The sequence below is a fragment of the Gekko japonicus genome, unplaced genomic scaffold (genome assembly GCF_001447785.1).
Source record: "Gekko japonicus isolate JY-2015 unplaced genomic scaffold, Gekko_japonicus_V1.1 scaffold666, whole genome shotgun sequence".
NCBI classification, from domain to species: Eukaryota; Metazoa; Chordata; class Lepidosauria; order Squamata; family Gekkonidae; genus Gekko; species Gekko japonicus.
The window spans coordinates 15,534-35,670 of NW_015160854.1; the positions used below are offsets into that span (position 1 = coordinate 15,534).

General features: G+C 49.2%; 1 protein-coding gene and 1 non-coding gene across 2 annotated transcripts in view; one reads left to right on the top strand and one right to left on the bottom strand.

The window, feature by feature from the left end:
• PSMC6 (proteasome 26S subunit, ATPase 6) overlaps positions 1 to 20,137 on the top strand; it is a 39,282-nt gene that overhangs the window by 11,441 nt on the left and 7,704 nt on the right. The window contains exons 5-10 of the mRNA XM_015421410.1: positions 3,098 to 3,165; positions 6,309 to 6,423; positions 14,259 to 14,346; positions 14,581 to 14,642; positions 14,732 to 14,855; positions 16,159 to 16,220. Coding sequence (XP_015276896.1) covers positions 3,098 to 3,165; positions 6,309 to 6,423; positions 14,259 to 14,346; positions 14,581 to 14,642; positions 14,732 to 14,855; positions 16,159 to 16,220 — 519 coding nt within the window. The remainder of the gene's footprint in view (positions 1 to 3,097; positions 3,166 to 6,308; positions 6,424 to 14,258; positions 14,347 to 14,580; positions 14,643 to 14,731; positions 14,856 to 16,158; positions 16,221 to 20,137) is intronic.
• Positions 17,355 to 17,425, bottom strand: TRNAA-AGC. Its single transcript has one exon. It is a non-coding gene; the product is annotated as a tRNA-Ala (tRNA).

The window sequence follows — 20,137 nt, forward strand, 5'->3', positions numbered from 1 at the left end:
TCTTTTTCAAGAACAGCTCTTGTCAGAACTATGGCTTGCCCAAGGACAAACCTGGTTCTCCCAGATCAGAGTCCGCGCACTTAACCTCTACACCAAACTCGCTCTCTTTAAGCCAGGAGTTGCCAGTATGGTGCCCGCCGGCACCTTTCCTGGTGCCCGCCGAGTGTTTTTTAAAAAGTGAGCACAGGCAGGTGGGACTTTTGTCTAGCAGGGCTTCTGATTGCCCATTGGAGGTTTGATCGGCGGAGCAGATTTTTTTTAGAAAAAATGTTTTATTGAGGTTTTAACATTAACAAAGGAAATAAAGAACAGAGCATTAACATTGAAAACAAATCCACCAACAGTGTAGTAAACAGTGCCAATAATCATAGTTATTCCCACAGTTAGAATCAGACAACAAGAATACTGGAGCAGTCCAGCTAATGAACGTTTGATAGAACATTATATTTGGTCATAACACCTAATCATGGCAACAGCGTTGCTTTAGTAGCAGCTGCTGTCATAGCACACAATGGCCAATTCCCCTCCTTGGCTTCCCCCCCCCCCTCTTTTTAAAAAAAAGAAATCAGCAACTGTGTCTAGCCTTATATCGGTATACTGGTATACCAATAAGTATACGAGGTTCCCTGAATTCCCAGCTTCCATCTTTTTCCACAGCGAAGTCTCTAACCCCTTTCAGTATGGAGGAAAAAGTGTCTCTCTGCAAGGAAAGGGGATAGGAAATTCTTAAAAATGGATGCCGGGAGTTCAGGAAACCCAATAATATAATGGTGTTTAATCATTTTTTTTTAAATACTATGTAAAAGCTCCCTCATAGTATTAAAAAAATAAAATAATAATACTATGTATAAGCTCCATCAGGAGCTGTGGTGGCTCAAGTGGTTAAGACACTGAACTGCAGGCTGTGGAAGGTCAGTAGTTCAGCAGTTCGAGACCCGGGTGCCGCATGATGAAGTGAGCTCCCATCTCTAGTTCCAGCTCCTGCCCAACCTAGCAGTTCGAAAGCAAGAAATGGCGAGTAGATAAATAGGTACCACTTCGGTGGGAAGGTAACAGCGTTCCGTGCGCCTTGGTGTTTAGTCATGCCGGCCACATCACCACGGAAACGTCTTCGGACAGCGCTGGCTCTTTGGCTTGGAAATGGAGATGAGCACCGCAACCCTAGAGTCGGACTCGACTGGCTTTCGAGCAAGGGATCCTTTACCTTTACCTTTACTTTAAAGCTCCATCGCAGCTGTTCTGCATTAGCAGCTCCATTGGGGACAAGACCTTTTATCTACAATACAAGCAAAATCTTTTTCTTCCCTTTTTTTCCCTGTCAGCTAGAATGTATCTGAAGAAGGGAGCAGTGACTCACAAAAGCTCCTCCCCTGCCGCAAATTTTGTTAGTCTTTTTTATTTTTTGCCAGCAAGTTGACTTCTGGCGACCCCTAGTGGGGCTTGAAAGGGCGGGACGTCCAGAGAGGTGGCTTGCCATCACCTGCCTCCGCGTCACGACCCTGGTATTCCTTGGCAGTCGCCTTTCCAATTACTAGCCAGGACTGGCCCTGCTTAGCTTCCGAGATCTGACGAGAACGGGCTTAAGAGCATAAGAGAAGCCAATGTTGGATCAGGCCAGTGGCCCATCCAGTCCAACACTCTGTGTCACACAGTGGCCAAGAATACCAGGGGCCATCAGGAGGTCCAGCAGTGGGGCCAGGACACTAGAAGCCCTACCACTGTTGTACCCCCAAGCACCAAGAAGACACAACATCACCGCCCCAGACATAAGAACAAAAGAGAAGCCAATGTTGGATCAGGCCAGTGGCCCATCCAGTCCAACACTCTGTGTCACACAGTGGCCAAAAACACCAGGGGCCATCAGGAGGTCCAGCAGTGGGGCCAGGACACTAGAAGCCCTCCGAATGTTGCCGCCACCCCCCCCAGCACCAAGAAGACAGAGCATCCCTTGCCCCAGACCAAGGGAACAAAGAACGCTCCCCCTCTTCCCCCCCCCCCCCCGGCACCAAGAAGAAAGAGCATCCCTTGCCCTAGACCAAGAGTTCCTATCTGTAAGAAGATAAGAGAAGCCAATGTTGGATCAGGCCAACACTCTGTCTCACACAGTGGCCAAAAACACCAGGTGCCATCAGGAGGCCCACCAGTGGGGCCAGGACACTAGAAGTCCTCCCACTGTTGCCCCCCACACTCCAAGCACCAAGAACACAGAGCATCACTTGCCCCAGACCGAGAGTTCCTATCTATACCTTGTGGCTAATAAACATATGGAGCAGAGGTCCATCGGTAGCTAATTCCCTCTTGGGCTATCTGGGTCAGGGCCAAATCTTGTTGAGGGCCAGGTTGGTGTCGTGGTTAAATGCGTGGACTCTAATCTGGGAGAACCGGGTTTGATTCCCCACTCCTCCACTTGCATGACATGGCATGATCTTGGGTCAGTCATGGCTGTCTCAGAGCTGTTCTCTCAGGAGCAGTTCTCGAAAGAGCTCTCTCAGCCCCACCCACCTCTCAGGCAGTGTTCCCTCTAAGCTGAGTGAGTGTGAGCTAGCTCAGTTTTTTAGCCTCCGGCTCACACATTTTTGTCTCAGCTCAGGAAGGATGTGGCTCCGGAGCAAACTAATTTAGGCAGCAGCCAAATCGCTCGCTCACAACTTCAATGCCAGTCGCTCACTAAGTAGAATTTTTGCTCACAAGACTCCACAGCTTGGAGGGAGCATTGCTCACAGGGTGTCTGTTGTGGGGAGGGGAAGGGAAAGGCGTTTGTAAGCCGCTCTGTGATTCCAAGTGAAGGGCGGGGTAGAAATCCAATCTCTTCTTCTTAGTTTCTAATGTTCTACTGGACTCTGGCTCTTTTCTCCAGGTTGTTTTTAACAACTGAAATGGGTTGTTCGCTGATGGGAGGGGGGGTGATGACTGATTTGAGTGCTCTGAATTGGGGGAAGGTGGAGTTGGAAGACGGTGAGTTCTTACTAGTGGTCCTACAGAACAGGGAAGGCCTGACCTTAAAGCAGCCAAGCACTTCCCTCCTCCCTTAGAGATTCTCGTTTTGGGCCCTCTTTTAACCGTTGGACGTTGGGGTTGTTTCTTTTCCTATCTCCAGCTCGATAAGAGTAAGCTGAAGCCAGGGACGAGAGTCGCCCTGGACATGACCACCCTGACTATTATGAGGTAAGGTCTTGCCATCAAATGGGGGGGAGGGGAGGGGGGGCAGTGTTCCCTCTAAGCTGAGTTAGCGTGAGCCAGCTCACAGTTTTTTAACCTCCGGCTCACACGTTTTTTGTCTCAGCTCAGGCAGGATGGGCTCCAGACTAATTTACGCACCAGCCAGATTGCTCGCTCACAACCTGATTGTGAGCCGCCCTGAGCCCGCGTTGCGGGGAGGGCGGGCTATAAATTGAATGCCAGGAGCTCACAAAGTAGGATTTTTGCTCACAAGACGCCACAACTTAGAGGGAGCATGGGGGGGCAGGTAGAGCGACAAAGGATTGCATTTTTTTTAAAAAGAAAAGTATTATTTAAAATTTGTATTTCAAAGACTTGCGTTCTCAGCAGGAAAATGGGGCCAAATGGGTTTAATATAATAAGGGCCTGAAACAGAGGGTGTAAAATTTTGGGGGAATGTTGAAGCCACTGTTGGGGAAGGGAGACTTTTTTGGATAAAAGTAGAAATTTTGGGCGCGCTGGATCGACTTAGTAAGGGAAGCCACGGCCTTCAGTCTGCAAGATTTGAGCGAGGCTGTGGATAAGAGGACATTTTGGAGGTCATTAATTCATAGGGTCACCATAACTCTGAAACAGCTTGAGAGCAGTTAACACAGAGAGAGAGAAATTTTGGGGGAAATTGAAATGTATGCAATATTTACGTTCTTATCAAGCCAGTGTTTTGTTTTATTTTGCTTTATTTTACTGCTTCAAAAGCATCAAGTATAACTTATCATTTCAAATTGTACTAATGGGCTTATTTGCAAAATTCAAGAGTGTGAATGCTTGAGATTTGTACAGCAAACTTCAGTATATTCACAGTATATTCACAAAACTGAGTATATTTTTTTAAAAAGGCTTTTTGCGCTGTCTTAGAATGCATGTAGCTTTTGTTATCTGGAAGGCAGGAAAAATAACAGTCAAAACTAGAAAACTCAAGTGTAGTAAACAGGAGTATTTCTGCCCACATAATCAACCCTCATAAAGTCGCAATAGATAAGGAGCATATTTGGATTTCAAGTGAAACTTTATTACGTGGAACTTACTGTTTAGTCATGTATTGTTAACGTATCTGTTACAGTGTATTAATTGTGGCTCAACAATGATGGTCACAGTCACAGAACAGACCGAAAAAAGAAGAAACTGTGAGGTAACAGCGCTAGAAAATATTTAAATAACAATCACAAAATTTATACAAAAATGTGTACAAAAAATCTACGTTTATAAATGCACAAGGCAATGTTCCTAGGGCAAAGTGCTTGTATAAGGCACATTCTTTCAGAGAATTTCTTGCAACTAAGTTATGATGCGTCGGTGAATATTAATGAAATTTTTGATACCTACTTGTTGAAATGACAGACCAAGAGTCGCTGCTTTCATCCACTTTCGGAAGAAGAATAGTATTGAAACGATAGAACATTCCGGAGACCATCGTCACACCATTTTCAATTGCCTTGTGCATTTATATATGTAGATTTTTTTTGTACACGTTTTTGTATAAATTTTGTGATTGTTATTTAAATATTTTCTAGCGCTGTTACCTCACAGTGTATTAATTGGCCATCGTTTAGAATATTCTAAACAACAAACGTATCCTTGAAAATACCTTGCATGCATCTGTAGCATAAATAGATATTGTTACTGAATGCTGCTAAAAATCTTCATATTACGTTTTGAGTGAGTGAAACTTTGCCTTGAAAAGCATTTTGCTGGTCCCAAAACAGAAAATGTTGTGTGACTTCTGTTTTCAGCGCGGCCCCAAATTTCCCAGCTTTTCTGTAGGAAGAATTCTTAATTGTGTGTCAGTTTGGTGATGTATAAATAAGAATTTTAGGTTTTGTTTTGATTTGACCTGCTCTGCCTATCAGGTGATTCTCCCAAGTTTTTACTATTTGGATGACGTGTATTTTAACACACACACACGTACGCACACCGGTTTACAAAACAATAAAACACAATTCCTAAAAATAATCATTTGGAAAACATTTAATTACAACTTGGAAACTGGCCAACCTTTGCGTAACTTTTTGTTAACAATGGCATCCCTTTCTTGTTAAGTTTTCTGAAACAGTGACACTTTAGCAATGAAAAGTTTTCCGCAGGGGGGAAAAAGATGAAACACTTGAAAATTCCCAATGGGAAACATTCTGCCACCACCCCCATCCAGTGTTCCCTCTAAGCTGAGTTAGTGTGAGCTAGCTCAGAGTTTTTTTAGCCTTCGGCTCACAGATTTTTGTCTTCGTTCAGGAAGGAGGGCTCCAGAGCAAACTACTTTATGCAGTAGCCAAATCGCTCGCTCACAACTTTAATGTCAGTAGCTCACAAAGTAGAACCTTTGCTCACAAGACTCCACAGCTTAGAGGGAACATTGCCCCCATCTCTGGTGAAGTGTTTGGAAAGGCACTTTATAGACCAGGGGTCTATAATCAGCTGTGCAGATTAAAATAATGTTGTTTCAGTGGCAATTACCACTACTGTGTTGATTTTAGTCTCTCTTTTATTCCTCTTTTCCCAGCTGTTTTTCAAAATTACTCCTTGCACTTCTTCTGTTTCCGTGTGAGGGACTCTGCCTCCCACGGTGGCCATTTTCTGGTTGTGCCCACCATCTGGCGTCAGAAATCGAAAGGTGCCCCCAATGCTCAAAAAGGTTGGGGGCCCCTGCTATAGATAACTTTATAACAAATGCAGAGAGCCAGTTTGGTGTAGTGGTTAGGAGCGCGGACTCTAATCTGGGGGAACCAGGTTTGATTCCCCACTCCTCCACATGCAGCCAGGTGGGTGACCTTGGGTGAGTCACAAGTTCTCTCAGAGCTGTTTTCTCACGAGCAGTTCTCAAGAGAGCTCTCAGCCCCACCTACCTCCCAGGGTGTCTGTTGTGGGGAGGGGAAGGGAAAGGAGATTGTAAGCCGCTCTGAGACTCCTTCAGGTAGTGAAGGGTGGGGTAGAAATACAATCTCTTCTTCTTCAGGTGTCTTCCATTTTTCCCCTGTGAGAATTACAGCTGTTTGGGAAAAGACGTTGGGAATCGCTCCTAAGAATTTTTTAAAAAATAACTGGTTGGGCCAGAATGCAATAGTAGAACATATTGTGTCTTCCCTTCTCCAATTTAGATATTTGCCACGGGAAGTGGACCCGTTGGTGTACAACATGTCTCACGAAGATCCCGGAGACGTCTCTTACTCAGAGATCGGAGGGCTGTCGGAACAGATCCGGGAACTGAGAGAGGTACTTGTCAGTTTCATTATGGGTTGTGCAACGGCTCTTGGGCAGTGGAAAGTCTGCTAACTTCTGCATAGCAGGGCGCGGTGTTCGAATCCCCGGCTCGCTCTTGGCCGTCCGATAGCTATCCTCCCCACCAGTGTTTCCCGGCCTGTGGGTCAGGACCCAAAAGTGGGTTGCGAAGCCTCTGAAAGTCGGTCGCAGGCAATGCTCCCTCTAAGCTGTGGAGTCTTGTGAGCAAAAATTCTACTTTGGGGGCTGCTGGCATAAAAGTGGTGAGCGAGCGATTTGGCTGCTGCCTGAATTAGTTTGCTCTGGAGCCACCTCCTTCCTGAGCTGAGACAAAAATGTGTGAGCTGGAGGCTAAAAAACTGAGCTAGCTCACACTAACTCAGCTTAGAGGGAACACTGCTCTGAAGAAGAAGAAGAGAAGAGATTGGATTTATACCCCGCCCTTCACTACCGAAAGGTGTCTCAGAGCGGCTTACAAACTCCTTTCCCTTCCCCTCCCCACAACAGACACCCTGTGAGGCAGGTGGGGCTGAGAGAGCTCTTGACAGAAACTGCTCTTTTTCCAGAACAGCTGTGCCAGAGTTATGGCTTGCCCAAGGTCATCCAGCCAGGTGCAAGTGGAGGAGTGGGGAATCCAACCCGGTTCTCCCAGATTAGAGTCCGCGCTTAACCACTACACCAAACTGGCTCTCTCTGGAGCCATCCTTCCTGAGTTAAGACAAAAATGTGTGAGCCGGAGGCTAAAAAACTGTGAGCTAGCAAACACTAACTCAGCTTAGAGGGAACAGTGGTCGCAGGCCACCCCTTTGCATTTGCTCTCTTTTGCAGTGTGGAAATCACGCTCTGATCCTGGAAACAGTATCTTCCACATCAGACATTAGTCAGTAGATTTTCTCCTTCGTTGCAGGGACATGTTGATCAAGGCAAACGTGTTCTGATGGTTACTCGATGGAGTTCCTTAGAATCTTAGAGGGGCTTAGAGGGAGTACTGGAGATGGAGAGGATAGTTGAAGGCTAGAATATAAACTCCATACACAGAGGTCGTGTATGTCAGAATGCCGCTTGCTTGGGTCTCGTAGAGTGGGTAGCTGTGCCCTTTGCACCATGTGTGGTGGTTTATCAAAAACATCTAGTTTGCCCCTAGAAAGAGATTGGATTTCTACCCCACCCTTCACTACCCGAAGGAGTCTCAGAGCGGCTTACAAACTCCTCTCTCTTCCCCTCCCCACCACAGACAGCCTGCGAGCAGTGGTCCCTTTAAGCTGAGTTAGTGTGAGCGAGCTCACCGTTTTCTAGCCTCCGGCTCACACATTTTTGTCTCAGCTCAGGAAGGAGGGCTCCAAAGCAAACTAATTTACGCCGTAGCCTAATCACTCGCTCACCACTTTAATGCCAGTCGCTCGCAAAGTTGAATTTTTGCTCACAAGACTCCACAGCTTAGAGGGCGCATTGCCTGTGAGGTAGGCGGGGCTGAGAGCTCTCTCTCTCTCTCTCTCTCTCTCTCAGTGCTCCTGAGAGAACAGCTCTGAGAGAACTTGTGACTGACCCAAGGTCACACCAGCAGCTGCATGTGGAGGTGTGGGGAATCAAACCCGGTTCTCCCAGATTAGGGTCCGCACTCCTAACCACTATACCCAACCTGGCTATAGAAAACAGAATGCTGAATTAGACAGTTGCCAAAGTCATAAGAAAAAGAAGAAGAGGAGGAGATTGGATTTATACCCCGCCCTTCACTACCCAAAGGTGTCTCAGAGCAGCTTACAAACTCCTTTCCCTTCCCCTCCCCACAACAGACACCCTGTGAGGTAGGTGGGGCTGAGAGAACTCTTGACAGAAACTGCTCTTTTTCAGGAACTGCTGTGCCAGAGTTATGGCTTGCCCAAGGTCATCCAGCAGGTGCAAGTGGAGGAGTGGGGAATCAAACTCGGTTCTCCCAGATTAGAGTCCGCGCACTTAACCACTACACCAAACTGGCTCTGGAATAATTTGACTTGGGTGCCCAAAAGCCCTTTGGGCGGCCTTGGATGTGTCACCGGACCAAGGAAATTTGGACCAAGTAAATTTTGGAGTGAAAAGTCTGCTGCTCCACACCATCAGGTCTGGAGGATCAGGAGTTTCCCGCTGGCTCACATTCCAACCCTCCCACCACCATCTTGCCTGTTAACGTCTTCCTTGCCCTGTTTGCTCAGATCACTATATCGTCTTCACTGGACAAACTATACATCGTCTAAAGACCACCTGACTGCTGGGGTGGGAATTTCGGTCAGCTTTGTGCCTCTCGATCCTCCAGCTCTGCTGCAAAGAGAAGGGCAGAGTGGGGGCTTGCTTTCAGAAGGCTGGCCTGGAACAAAAGACACCCCCCCCTCCAGTGTTCCCTCTAAGCGGAGATAGCGTGAGCCAGCTCACAGTTTTTTAGCCTCCGGCGCACTCATTTTTGTCTTCGCTCGGGAAGGAGGGCTCCAGAGCATGCGCCAAATCGCTCGCTCACAACTTTAATGCCGGTAACTCACAAAGTAGAATTTCCGCTCACAGGACTCCACAGCTTGGAGGGAGGATGGCCTCTCGCGCTCAGGCAGCACGGTGACTGTCGATTTCCCCGGCTCTCAGCTGCTACTTCTTGGAAAGGGGGTCGATGCACAAGAAATGTTGCAGCCTTGAAACAGACCATAGAATCATAGAGGTGGGAGGAGCCAAAGAGGCCATCTAGTCCCACCCCCCTGCTCGATGCAGGATCAGCCTTGAGCACCCCCGACCAGTGTTTATCTAGCCGCTGCTTGAAGACTTCATTGGGAGCCCTGCTGTAAAAGCTCCTTCTGCCTTGGTAAGGTCAAGGTTTCCCTCGCTCGAAAGCTGGTCGAAGCCGACTCTAGGGGGTGGTGCTCATCTCTGTTTCTAAGCCCGAAGAGCCAGCGCTGTCTGAAGACTTCTCCGTGGTCATGTGGTCAGCATGACTAGACACCAAGGCGCACACAACGCTATTCCCATCCTACCGAAGCGGTACCTAGTTATCTACTTGCAATTTCTTGCTTTCAAACGGCTGGGTTGGCAGGAGCTGGAACTAGAGATGGGAGCTCACTCCGTCACATAGAATCCTAGAGTTGGAAGGGGCGATAGAGACCATCTAGTCCAACCCCCTGCCCAAGGCAGGACCAGCCTAAAGCCTCCCTGACAAATATTCGCCCAGCCTCTTCTTGAAAGCTGCCAGTGAAGGGGAGCTCACCACCTCCCCGGGCAGCTGATTCCACTTGTGAACCACTCTGACCGTGAAAAAGTTTTTCCTAATATCCAGCCGATAACTTTCTGCAAGATCTTCTTGTTGTTGTTGTTGTTCAGTCGCACAGTCGAGTCCGACTCTTCGCGACCCCATGGACCAGATCACGCCAGGCCTTCCCATCTTCCGCCGTCCTCTGAAGTTTGCTCAACTTCATGTTCGTTGCATCGATGACACTGTCTAACCATCTCATCCTTTGCCGTCCCCGTCTTCTTTGACCTTCAGTCTTTTCCAGCATCAGGGTCTTCTTCTCCAGGGAGTGCTCCCTTCTCATTTGGTGGCCAAAGTATTTGAGCTTCAGTTTCATTATTTGGCCTTCCAGGGAACAGTCAGGGTTGATTTCTTTTAGGAATGACTGATTGGATCTTCTTGCAGTCCAAGGGACTCTCAAGAGTCTTCTTCAGCACCATAGTTAAAAAGAATCTATTCTTCGGCGCTCGGCCTTCCTGATAGTCCAACTCTCGCAGCCATACATGACTACTGGGAATACCATTGCTTTGACCATGCGGACTTTTGTTGGCAGGGTGATGTCTCTACTTTTTATCATGCTGTTGAGGTTCGCCATCGCTTTCCTCCCAAGGAGCAGGCGACTTTTAATTTCATGGCTGCTGTCACAGTCTGCGGTGATCTGGGATCCCAGGAACGTGAAGTTCACTCCTTCCACGACTTCCCCTTCTATTTGCCAAGGAGTGATGGGGCCGCATGCCATGATCTTAGTTAGATCTAAGCTGGCAAGATCTTACCAACTGCTTTTATCCAATCTTAGCGATACCCAGAATTAAGCTTTGTTCTGGGGTTGGGATAGTTTTTCCAAAATACCCTTTCTGCCCCTAAACGCCACCCCACCCCCACCCCGCTATTTGACCCCCTCTTAAGCCCAGCTCTGAACTGTGGTCTTTACTACTGTGTACAGCTTGCTATTAAGTAGGTGTATAGAAATATTGATTCCTATAAACCCCTGCCTCCCCCTAGAAATGTATCTTGCTGATATCTTGCTGGTACCCTGCTGTCTTGATTTCCTGTTGAAGCCAAATAGAGGGGTCCAGATGGCCTCTATTGCCATGCCATAAAAACATGCCTTCACACTTACATGCTGGCAGAAGACCAGATGGCCTAGCAAACAAGCAAACAGGCTACAGGGCCCATGTCATGTAGGCCATGGTGGGTTAGAGTTTGGAGGGGCACATGACCCGGGTGTGTCCTTCAGAGCTCTGACCATTCAGATGTTGTTCCCATGACAACCCCAAAAGTTGGAAACACCCTTTCTACTTGTGATTGGCTGATGGTCACAACCGATTAGTAGGATCCTACTATGTTTGCAGTATTTAATACATCCATGTTAACACTTATACTTTGCTTCAGGATTTCCCCCCCTTCCCCCCCATTTTAGATTTCTGGTTGATTCTGTAACGCTCGTCCTGTTGCATTGCTCATTGAATGCTGATTGCGCTGACCAGTGTTCCTTCTAAGCTGAGTCAGTGTGAGCTAGCTGACAGTGTTTTAGCCTCCGGCTCACACCTTTTTTGCCTTCGCTCAGGAAGGGAGGGCTCCAGAGCAAACTGGTTTATGCAGCAGCCCAATCGCTCGCTCACAGCTTCAATACCGGTAGCTCACAAAGTTCAATTTCTGCTCACAAGACTCCACAGCTTAGAAGGGAGCGTTGGCGATGATTCTCCATAATGTGCCTTGAGTCCCAGTCACAAAATCGAGCTATAAATAACATAAATAAAATAGAATTATAGGAGGAGGTAGAGATGTCTCTGGGCTGGGTTGCCATCCAGTCTGCAGGGTGGGGAGGCGGCACATGATTGACGACTCCAGCACCCAAGAGACCCTCGCTATCAATTTCCAATAAATAATTAACTTAAAATGTGTCTAATCTGCTCTCCTGGTAGATCAGGATACTTAATAGATGCAGACAATGATAATCACATTATAGAAGGCAATCAATACTACTAAAAAACAATTTTCCCCCACCACCACTCAGCTAATAGTGGTGCTCTGGGAGACTTCCCCTTATTCAGGAGGCTCTTCCACACAGTGTAAGACCCTCTTCCACGGAGAAAGACACTTGGGCTGGAGGAAGGCGCCAGCCGCCATTAGCTGAGCAGGCTGGTAGTCTAAAAGCTCAGTAAAGCCAGTTTGGAGCTGCGCTGGCTCAAGTGGTTAAGACGCTGAACTGCAGGCTGTGGAAGGTCAGTAGTTCAGCAGTTCGAGACCCGGGTTGCCGCATGACGGAGTGAGCTCCCGTCTCTAGTTCCAGCTCCTGCCAACCTAGCCGTTCGAAAGCAAGACATTGCAAGTAGATAAATAGGTACCACTTTGGTGGGAAGGTAACAGCGTTCCGTGCGCCTTTGTGTTTAGTCATGCCGGCCACATGACCACACGGAAACATCTTCTGACAGCGCTGGCTCTTCGGCTTTGAAACGGAGATGAGCACCGCAACCCTAGAGTCGGATTCGACTGGCTTTCGAGCAAGGGAACCTTTACCTTTTTAAAGCCAGTTGGGTGTCGTGGTTAAGTGCGCGGACTCTAATCTGGGAGAACCGGGTTCGATTCCCCACTCCTCCACTTGCACCTGGCTGGATGACCTTGGGCAAGCCGTAGTTCTGATAAGAGCTGTCCTTGGAAAAGAGCCCTTTCTGTCAAGAGCTCTCTCAGCACCACCGACCTCACAGGGTGTCTGTTGTGGGAAGGGAAAGGAGTTTGTAAGCTGCTCTGAGACTCCCTCAGGTTGTGAAGGGCAGGGTATAAATCCAATCTCCTTCTCCTCCCCACCCCCCAGGCTTACCCTGCATAGCTTCTGAGATCTGATGACATCTGGCTAGGCTGGGCTTTCCAGGTCAGGGCCTGGGTGAATAGGTGACATGGAAGACCTCTGCTTAAGGCCTTGGAGAGCCCTTGCCGGTCTGAGTAGATAATCCTGACATTAATAGACCACTGGGCTGATTTGGTATCTGGCAGGTTCCTGTGTGTGTTCATGTGTGAGCCCCCCCCCCCCCCCCCCCCCCCCATCCCACCAGAAGACTGGAAGTTCAGTTCAGGGTTTGCCGTCTCAGGTGGAACAAGGCCGGTGTGGCTGGTTTCTTTCCTTCCACCGTTCTTCATATGGACTTCAGCGTGAATAGCAAATCTCCCATTTTTGAGCCCAACGACATGGCTAACGATATGGTAAGGTCTCGAGGCAGCTGAGCAGTCGGGTTAGAACAGAGAAAAGGAAGTCCTTCTTCACCTAAAGAGTGATTAATACGTGGAATTCACTGCCACAGGAGGTGGTGGCAGCTACAAGCATGGACGGCTTCAAGAGGGAGTTAGATAAGCATATGGAGCAGAGGTCCATCAGTGGCTCTTAGCCACAATGTATAGATAGGCCTGGCGTGATCTGGTCCATGGGGTCGTGAAGAGTCGGACTCGACTGTGCAACTGAACAACAACAACCACATAGATAGGAACTCTCAGTCTGGGGCAAGTGATGCTCTGTCTTCTTGGTGCTTGGGGGGGCAACAGTGGGAGGGCTTCTAGTGTCCTGGCCCCACTGCTGGGCCTCCTGATGGCCCCTGGTATATTTTGGCCGTTGTGTGACACAAGAGTGTTGGACTGGATGGGCCATTGGCCTGGTCCAACATTGGCTTCTCTTATGTTCTTAAGAGCAGAGGTCCATCAGTGGCTATTAGCCACAAGGTACAGATAGGAACTCTCATTCTGAGGCAAGGGATGCTCTGTCTTCTTGGTGCTTGGGGGGGCAACAGTGGGAGGGCTTCTAGTGTCCTGGCCCCACTGCTGGGCCTCCTGATGGCCCCTGGTATATTTTGGCCGTTGTGTGACACAAGAGTGTTGGACTGGATGGGCCATTGGCCTGGTCCAACATTGGCTTCTCTTATGTTCTTAAGAGCAGAGGTCCATCAGTGGCTATTAGCCACAAGGTACAGATAGGAACTCTCATTCTGAGGCAAGGGATGCTCTGTCTTCTTGGTGCTTGGGGGGGCAACAGTGGGCACCTGGTATTTTTGGCCCCTGTGTGACTCAAGAGTGTTGACTGGATGGGCCATTGGCCTTATCCAACATTGGCTTCTCTTATGTTCTTATGTCTGGGGCAGGTGATGCTTTGTATTCTTGGTGCTTGGGGGGGGGTCAATGGTGGAAGGGGGCTCCTAGTGTCCTGGCCCCACTGCAGGACCTCCTGAGGGCACTTGGTATTTCTGGCCACCTTGTGACACAAGAGTGTTGGACTGGATGGCCCATTGGCCAGACCCAACATTGGCTTCTCTTATGTTCTTAAAAGCAGAGGTCCATCAGTGGCTATCAGCCACAAGGCATAGAGAGGAACTCTCGATCTGGGGCAGGTGATGCTCTGTCTTCTTGGTGCTTGGGGGGGGGTCAACAGTGGGGGGGGGCTCCTAGTGTCCTGGCCCCACTGCTGGACCTCCTGAGGTCCCCTGGTATTTCTGGCCACCGTGTGACACAAGAGTGTTGGGACTGGATGGGCCACTGGCGTGATCCAACATGGGCTTCTCTGATGCTCTTATGTGAATCAACATTTTGCTTCTTTGCCTTGCAGGTTATCGAACTGCCTCTGACAAATCCGGAACTGTTCCAGCGGGTGGGGATCATCCCACCCAAAGGCTGCTTGCTGTACGGCCCGCCAGGTCAGTGTCTTTCCGGAAGTGTCCCTTTTGCCCATCTCTACACTTGCCCAAATTCAATACCCCAGTGGCTCGGCACTGGCAGCCTGTTAGCGCACCTCAGTCACGGAGCCCCTGGCGCCGCGTGCAGGCGGCCTCAGGTCCAGTCCTTAGTCCCGTTGCACTCCTCCGGTTCTCGCGCTCGTTTCTCCGTTGTGCACCTCTCATTTTGCCGTCTTCCGTGCGTCCTCCTTCCAGGTACAGGGAAAACTCTCCTGGCCAGAGCTGTTGCCAGCCAGCTAGACTGCAATTTCTTAAAGGTAAAAACCCCCCACTGAATCAGGTTTTTCTGGGAAGTGAACGGAAACGTGATTGGCTGCCGTCCACATGACCCCATTGCTTCCCGCAGGTGGTGTCCAGTTCCATCGTGGACAAGTACATCGGGGAAAGCGCTCGGCTGATCCGGGAGATGTTCAACTATGCCAGGGACCATCAGCCGTGCATCATTTTCATGGATGAAATCGATGCCATCGGTAAGGCCTCCCTGGTGACTAGCACCCCGTCTCACACAGAGGCCAGGCCAACCACATGGCAGAGAGGCCGAGGCCCTCCCCTGATGCTGCCTCCTGGCTCTGGGATTCAGAGGTTGACTGCCTCTGAATGTGGAGGTTCCCCTCAGTCACCATGGCTGGTAGTCACTGATAGACTTATCCTCCATGAAGCTATCTAATCCTGGTTTAAAGCTCAGTGGCACCTTTAAGACCAACAGAATTTTATTCAAGGTATAATTTTTCGCGTGTAAGCACACTTCCTCAGATATCTGTATCTGAACAAGCATGCATGCACATGAAAGTTTAATACCTTGGGGCAGCTGCCCCAAAAAGTCCTTATAAGCTGCGGGAGAGACGAGGAAAGGAGAAGTGAAGGCTGAAGGACTCTGAATTGTGCCTTTGAGAAAAAATTTTAGTGGGGATGATTGGGGGTACTGTTCTTAGACAGATAAGTTTAAGAGTTAAAGAAAAAGAAAAAAGCAGTGTAAATGTTTGACTCAGTTAATAATGAAGTTTAATTTGTTACTAAGCTAGTGAAGATCTCGTCTCTTGGGTTTTTAGTTAGTGGTGGGTTTCTTTGCTTTATCCTGTATATGTAGTTACCCTTCCCTTTTTTTTCTGTGATAGTTTTGTAGTCTTATATAAAAAATAATAAAAAAATCCCCTCCGGGGGCTCAAAAAAAAAGAAAGAAAGAAAGTTTAATACCTTGAATAAAACTGTGTTGGTCTTAAAGGTGCCACTGGACTCAAACGTTGTTCTGCTGCCTCAGACCAACACAGTTACTCACCTGAATCTATCTTTGAAAGCTGTTTGGTGTCGTGGTTAAGTGCGGGGACTCTAATCTGGGAGAACCGGGTTTGATTCCCCACTCCTCCGCTTGAGGCTGTTGGATGACCTTGGGCAAGCCGTAGTTCTCTCAGAGTCATTCTCTCAAGGGCAGTCCTTGAAAGAGCTCTCTCGTCCCCACCTACCTCACAGGGTGCTGTTGTGGGGAGGGGAAGGGAAAAGAGTTTGTGAGCCGCTCTGAGACTCTGAGTGAAGGGCAGGGTCTAAATCCAATCTCTTATTATTATTATTCCTGTGGCCGTCACCACATCCTCTGGCAACAAATCCTGCATTTTAATCACTCTGTGTAAAGAAGTATTTCCTTTTCTCTGTCCTGAACCTACTGCCCATCAGCTTTATTGGATGCCCTCCAGTTCTAGTCTTTTGGGAGAGGGAGAAAAATTTCTCTTTGTCAACTTTCTGTCCACCCCACCGATGGCTTTCTGATTTTTCTCTTAGGTGGCCGTCGTTTTTCCGAGGGAACTTCAGCTGACAGAGAAATCCAGAGAACTCTAATGGAGGTAGCGTTTCCCTGGCTGGGGGTTGGCCTCTAATTTTCCTCTCCTTAAAGGTAAAGATAAAGGTTCCCTTGCTCGATAGCCAGTCGAATCCGACTCTAGGGTTGCGGTGCTCATCTCCGTTTCAAAGCCGAAGAGCCAGCGCTGTCCGAAGACGTTTCCGTGGTCATGTGGCCAGCATGCCTAAACACCAAGGCGCACGGAACGCTGTTCCCTTCCCACCGAAGTGGTACCTATTTATCTACCTGGGCAATTTCTTGCTTTCGAACTGCTAGGTTGGCAGGAGCTGAAACTAGAGACGGGAGCTCACTCCGTCATGCGGCAACTCCGTCATGCGGCAACTCGGGTCTCGAACTACTGAACTACTGACCTTCCGCAGCCTGCAGTTCAGCATCTTAACCACTTGAGCCACCGCAGCTCTCCTCAGTAAGCAGCAAAAACCAGGATGTCTCTGCATCTTGTTCTGCCTTCCAGACATCAAAGATGGACGGCATATGTGTGGCAAGTGGTCAGCTATGCTGGTTTGACAGCAGAGATAAGAGTTTTGGGTGCTTAGAAAGTAAATATCCTAACTCTAAAGGAAGCAAATAACTAGAAATAGCCTTCATTGTTTGCTCATGTTGAACACACGAACGCTCATGAACACTCCGGTGCCTGCATGCCACACATTTATGTCTTTGTACACATGACATTGCCTTACACTGAATCAGACCGTGCACCCATCAAAGGCAGTCTACTGAGACTGGCAGCTGCTCCCCGGGGTCTCAGGCTGAGGTCTTTCACGTCACCTATTACCTGGTCCTTTTAAACTGGAGATGCCGGGGATGGAATCTGGCACCTTCTGCATACCATACATTTATGCCTTTGTACATATGACATTGCCTTATACTGAATCAGACCATGCATCTATCCGTCAGTACTGTCTACTCAGACTGGCAGCTGCTCTCCAGGGTCTCAGGCAGAGGTCTTCCACATCACCTCCTGCCTGGTCCTTTCAACTAAAGATGCTGGGGATTGAACCTGGGGCCTTCTGCATGCCAAGCAGATGCTCTGCCACTGAGCCACGGCCCCTCTTTACAGCTCTCCAGGGTCTCAGGCGGAGGTCTTTCCCATCACCTCCTGCCTGGTCCTTTCAACTGGAGATGCCGGGGATTGAACCTGGGCCTTCTGCATGCTAAGCAGATGCTCTACCACTGAGCCACGGCCCCTCTTTACAGATCTCCAGGGTCTCGGGCGGAGGTCTTTCCCATCCCCTCCTCCCTGGTCCTTTCAACTGGAGATGCCGGGGATTGAACCTGGGCCTTCTGCATGCTAAGCAGATGCTCTACCTCTGAGCCACGGCCCCTCTTTACAGCTCTCCAGGGTCTCGGGCGGAGGTCTTTCCCATCCCCTCCTCCCTGGTCCTTTCAACTGGAGATGCTGGGGATTGAACCTGGGCCTTCTGCATGCTAAGCAGATGCTCTACCACTGAGCCACGGCCCCTCTTTACAGCTCTCCAGGGTCTCAGGTGGAGGTCTTCTACATCACCTCCTGCCTGGTCCTTTTTAACTGGAGATGTCGGGTATTGAACCTGGGACCTCCTGCATGCCAAGCAGAGGCTCTACCACTGAGCCACAGACCCTCTTTACAGCTCTCCAGGGTCTCAGACTGAGGTCTTTCCCATCACCTCCTGCCTGGTCCTTTCAACTGGAGATGCCGGGGATTGAACCTGGGGTCTTCTGCATGCCAAGCAGATGCTCTGCAACTGAGCCACGGCCCCTCCCCTCTGTTCTATAACCCTAGCCCTGTTGCATTGTTCATTGGTTGTTTCACGATGTCTGATTGCCCTGCTCTACATCCTGTGATCTGCCTCGAGTCACAGCAAGAGAAGGCAGAATTTTAAATAAAGGGAATAAATTCTGCAAGGTTCTGAACTCCTTGCCTACGATCGCTGGCGTCTCTGGTTTGCCCATGAGCAATCGCGCAGTTGTGCAGGGGTTGATGAATGTCTAAAGGACCCGCGGCTGCCACGTGGATCTTGTCACTGTGCCACCTGGAAGGTGGAGGTTTGTCATTGATAAGAGGCTCTGCAGGTGGAGCAATTGTTACGTGCCTGCTTTGATAATAAGAACCAGCCCCTGTCTCTACAGCTAGGGAGGGGCTGTGGCTTAGTGGCGGAGCCTCTGCTTGGCATGCAGAAGGTCCCAGCTTCAATCCCTGGCATCTCCGGTTAAAGCATCAGGTAGTAAGTGATGGGAAAGACCTCAGCCTGAGATCCTGGAGAGCTGTAAAGAGGGGCTGTGGCTCAGTGGCAGAGCCTCTGCTTGGCATGCAGAAGGTCCCAGGTTCAATCCCCGGCATCTATAGTTGAAAGAACCAGGTAGTAAGTGATGGGAAAGACCTCAGCCTGAGATCCTGGAGAGGTGTAAAGAGGGGCTGTGGCTCAGTGGAAGAGCCTCTGCTTGGCATGCAGAAGGTCCCAGGTTCAATCCCCGGCATCTCCAGTTGAAAGGACCAGGCAGTAAGTAATGGGAAAGATCTCAGCCTGAGACCCTGGAGAGCTGTAAAGAGGGGCTGTGGCTCAGTGGAAGAGCCTCTGCTTGGCATGCAGAAGGTCCCAGGTTTGATCCCCGGCATCTCCAGTTGAAAGGACCAGGCAGTAAGTGATGGGAAAGACCTCAGCCTGAGACCCTGGAGAGGTGTAAAGAGGGGCTGCAGCTCAGAAGAGCCTCTGCTTCGCGCACAGAAGGTCCCAGGTTCAATCCCTGGCATCTCCAGTTAAAAAGGACTTGGCAGGAGGTGATGGGAAAGGCCTCTCTGCCTGAGACCCTGGAGAGAGCAGCTGCCAGTCTGAGTAGACAAGACTGACCTTGATGGGCCAATGGGTCATTATACCATTGAGAGCCAGCATGGCACAGTGGTTAAGAGCAGTGGACTCTAATCTGGAGAAGAGATTGGATTTATACCCCACTCTTCACTACCCAAAGGAGTCTCAGAACGGCTTAGAATCCCTTTCTCTTCCCACAACAGACACCCTGTGAGGTAGGTGGGGCTGACAGAGCTCTCCTGAGAACTGCCCTCGGGAGAACAGCTCTGAAGGAAGTTGTGACTGACCCAAGGTCAGACCAGCAGCTGCATGTGGAGGAGTGGGGAATCAAACCCGGTTCTCCCAGATCAGAGTCTGTGCACTTAGCCACTCCACTAAACCGAGCTTGATTCCCCACCCCTTCACATGAAGCCTGCTGGGTGACCTTGGGCCAGGAACTGTTCTTTCAGAGCTCTCTCATCCTCACCTACATCACAAGGTGCCTGTTGTGGGGAGAGAAAGGGAAAAGGGGTCGTAAGGCACTTTGAGACTCCTTAGGGTAGAGGAAAACAGGAGATGGGAACCTACTTCTGTATGGCAACTTCATGAGTGTAGTAACAATGGATTGGCACAGTAATGAGATAATACGGAGAACAAGAAAAACTGTGGAAAAAGTGACGCTTAACATATGTCTTTAAAGAATCATAGAAAAGTGAAAATCATAGAAATCATAGAAAAGAAAAGCAATGGTATTCCCAGTAGTCATGTATGGCTGCGAGAGTTGGACTATAAGGAAGGCCGAGCGCCGAAGAATAGATTCTTTTGAACTATGGTGCTGGAGGAGACTCTTGAGAGTCCCTTGGACTGCAAGAAGAACAAATCAGTCAATCCTAAAAGAAATCAACCCTGACTGTTCCCTGGAAGGCCATATAATGAAACTGAAGCTGAAATACTTTGGCCACCCAATGAGAAGGGAGCACTCCCTGGAGAAGACCCTGATGCTGGGAAAGATTGAAGGTCAAAGAAGACGGGGACGGCAAAGGATGAGATGGTTAGACAGTGTCATCGATGCAACGAACATGAAATTGAGCCAACTTCAGAGGACGGCGGAAGACCGGAAGGCCTGGCGGGGACT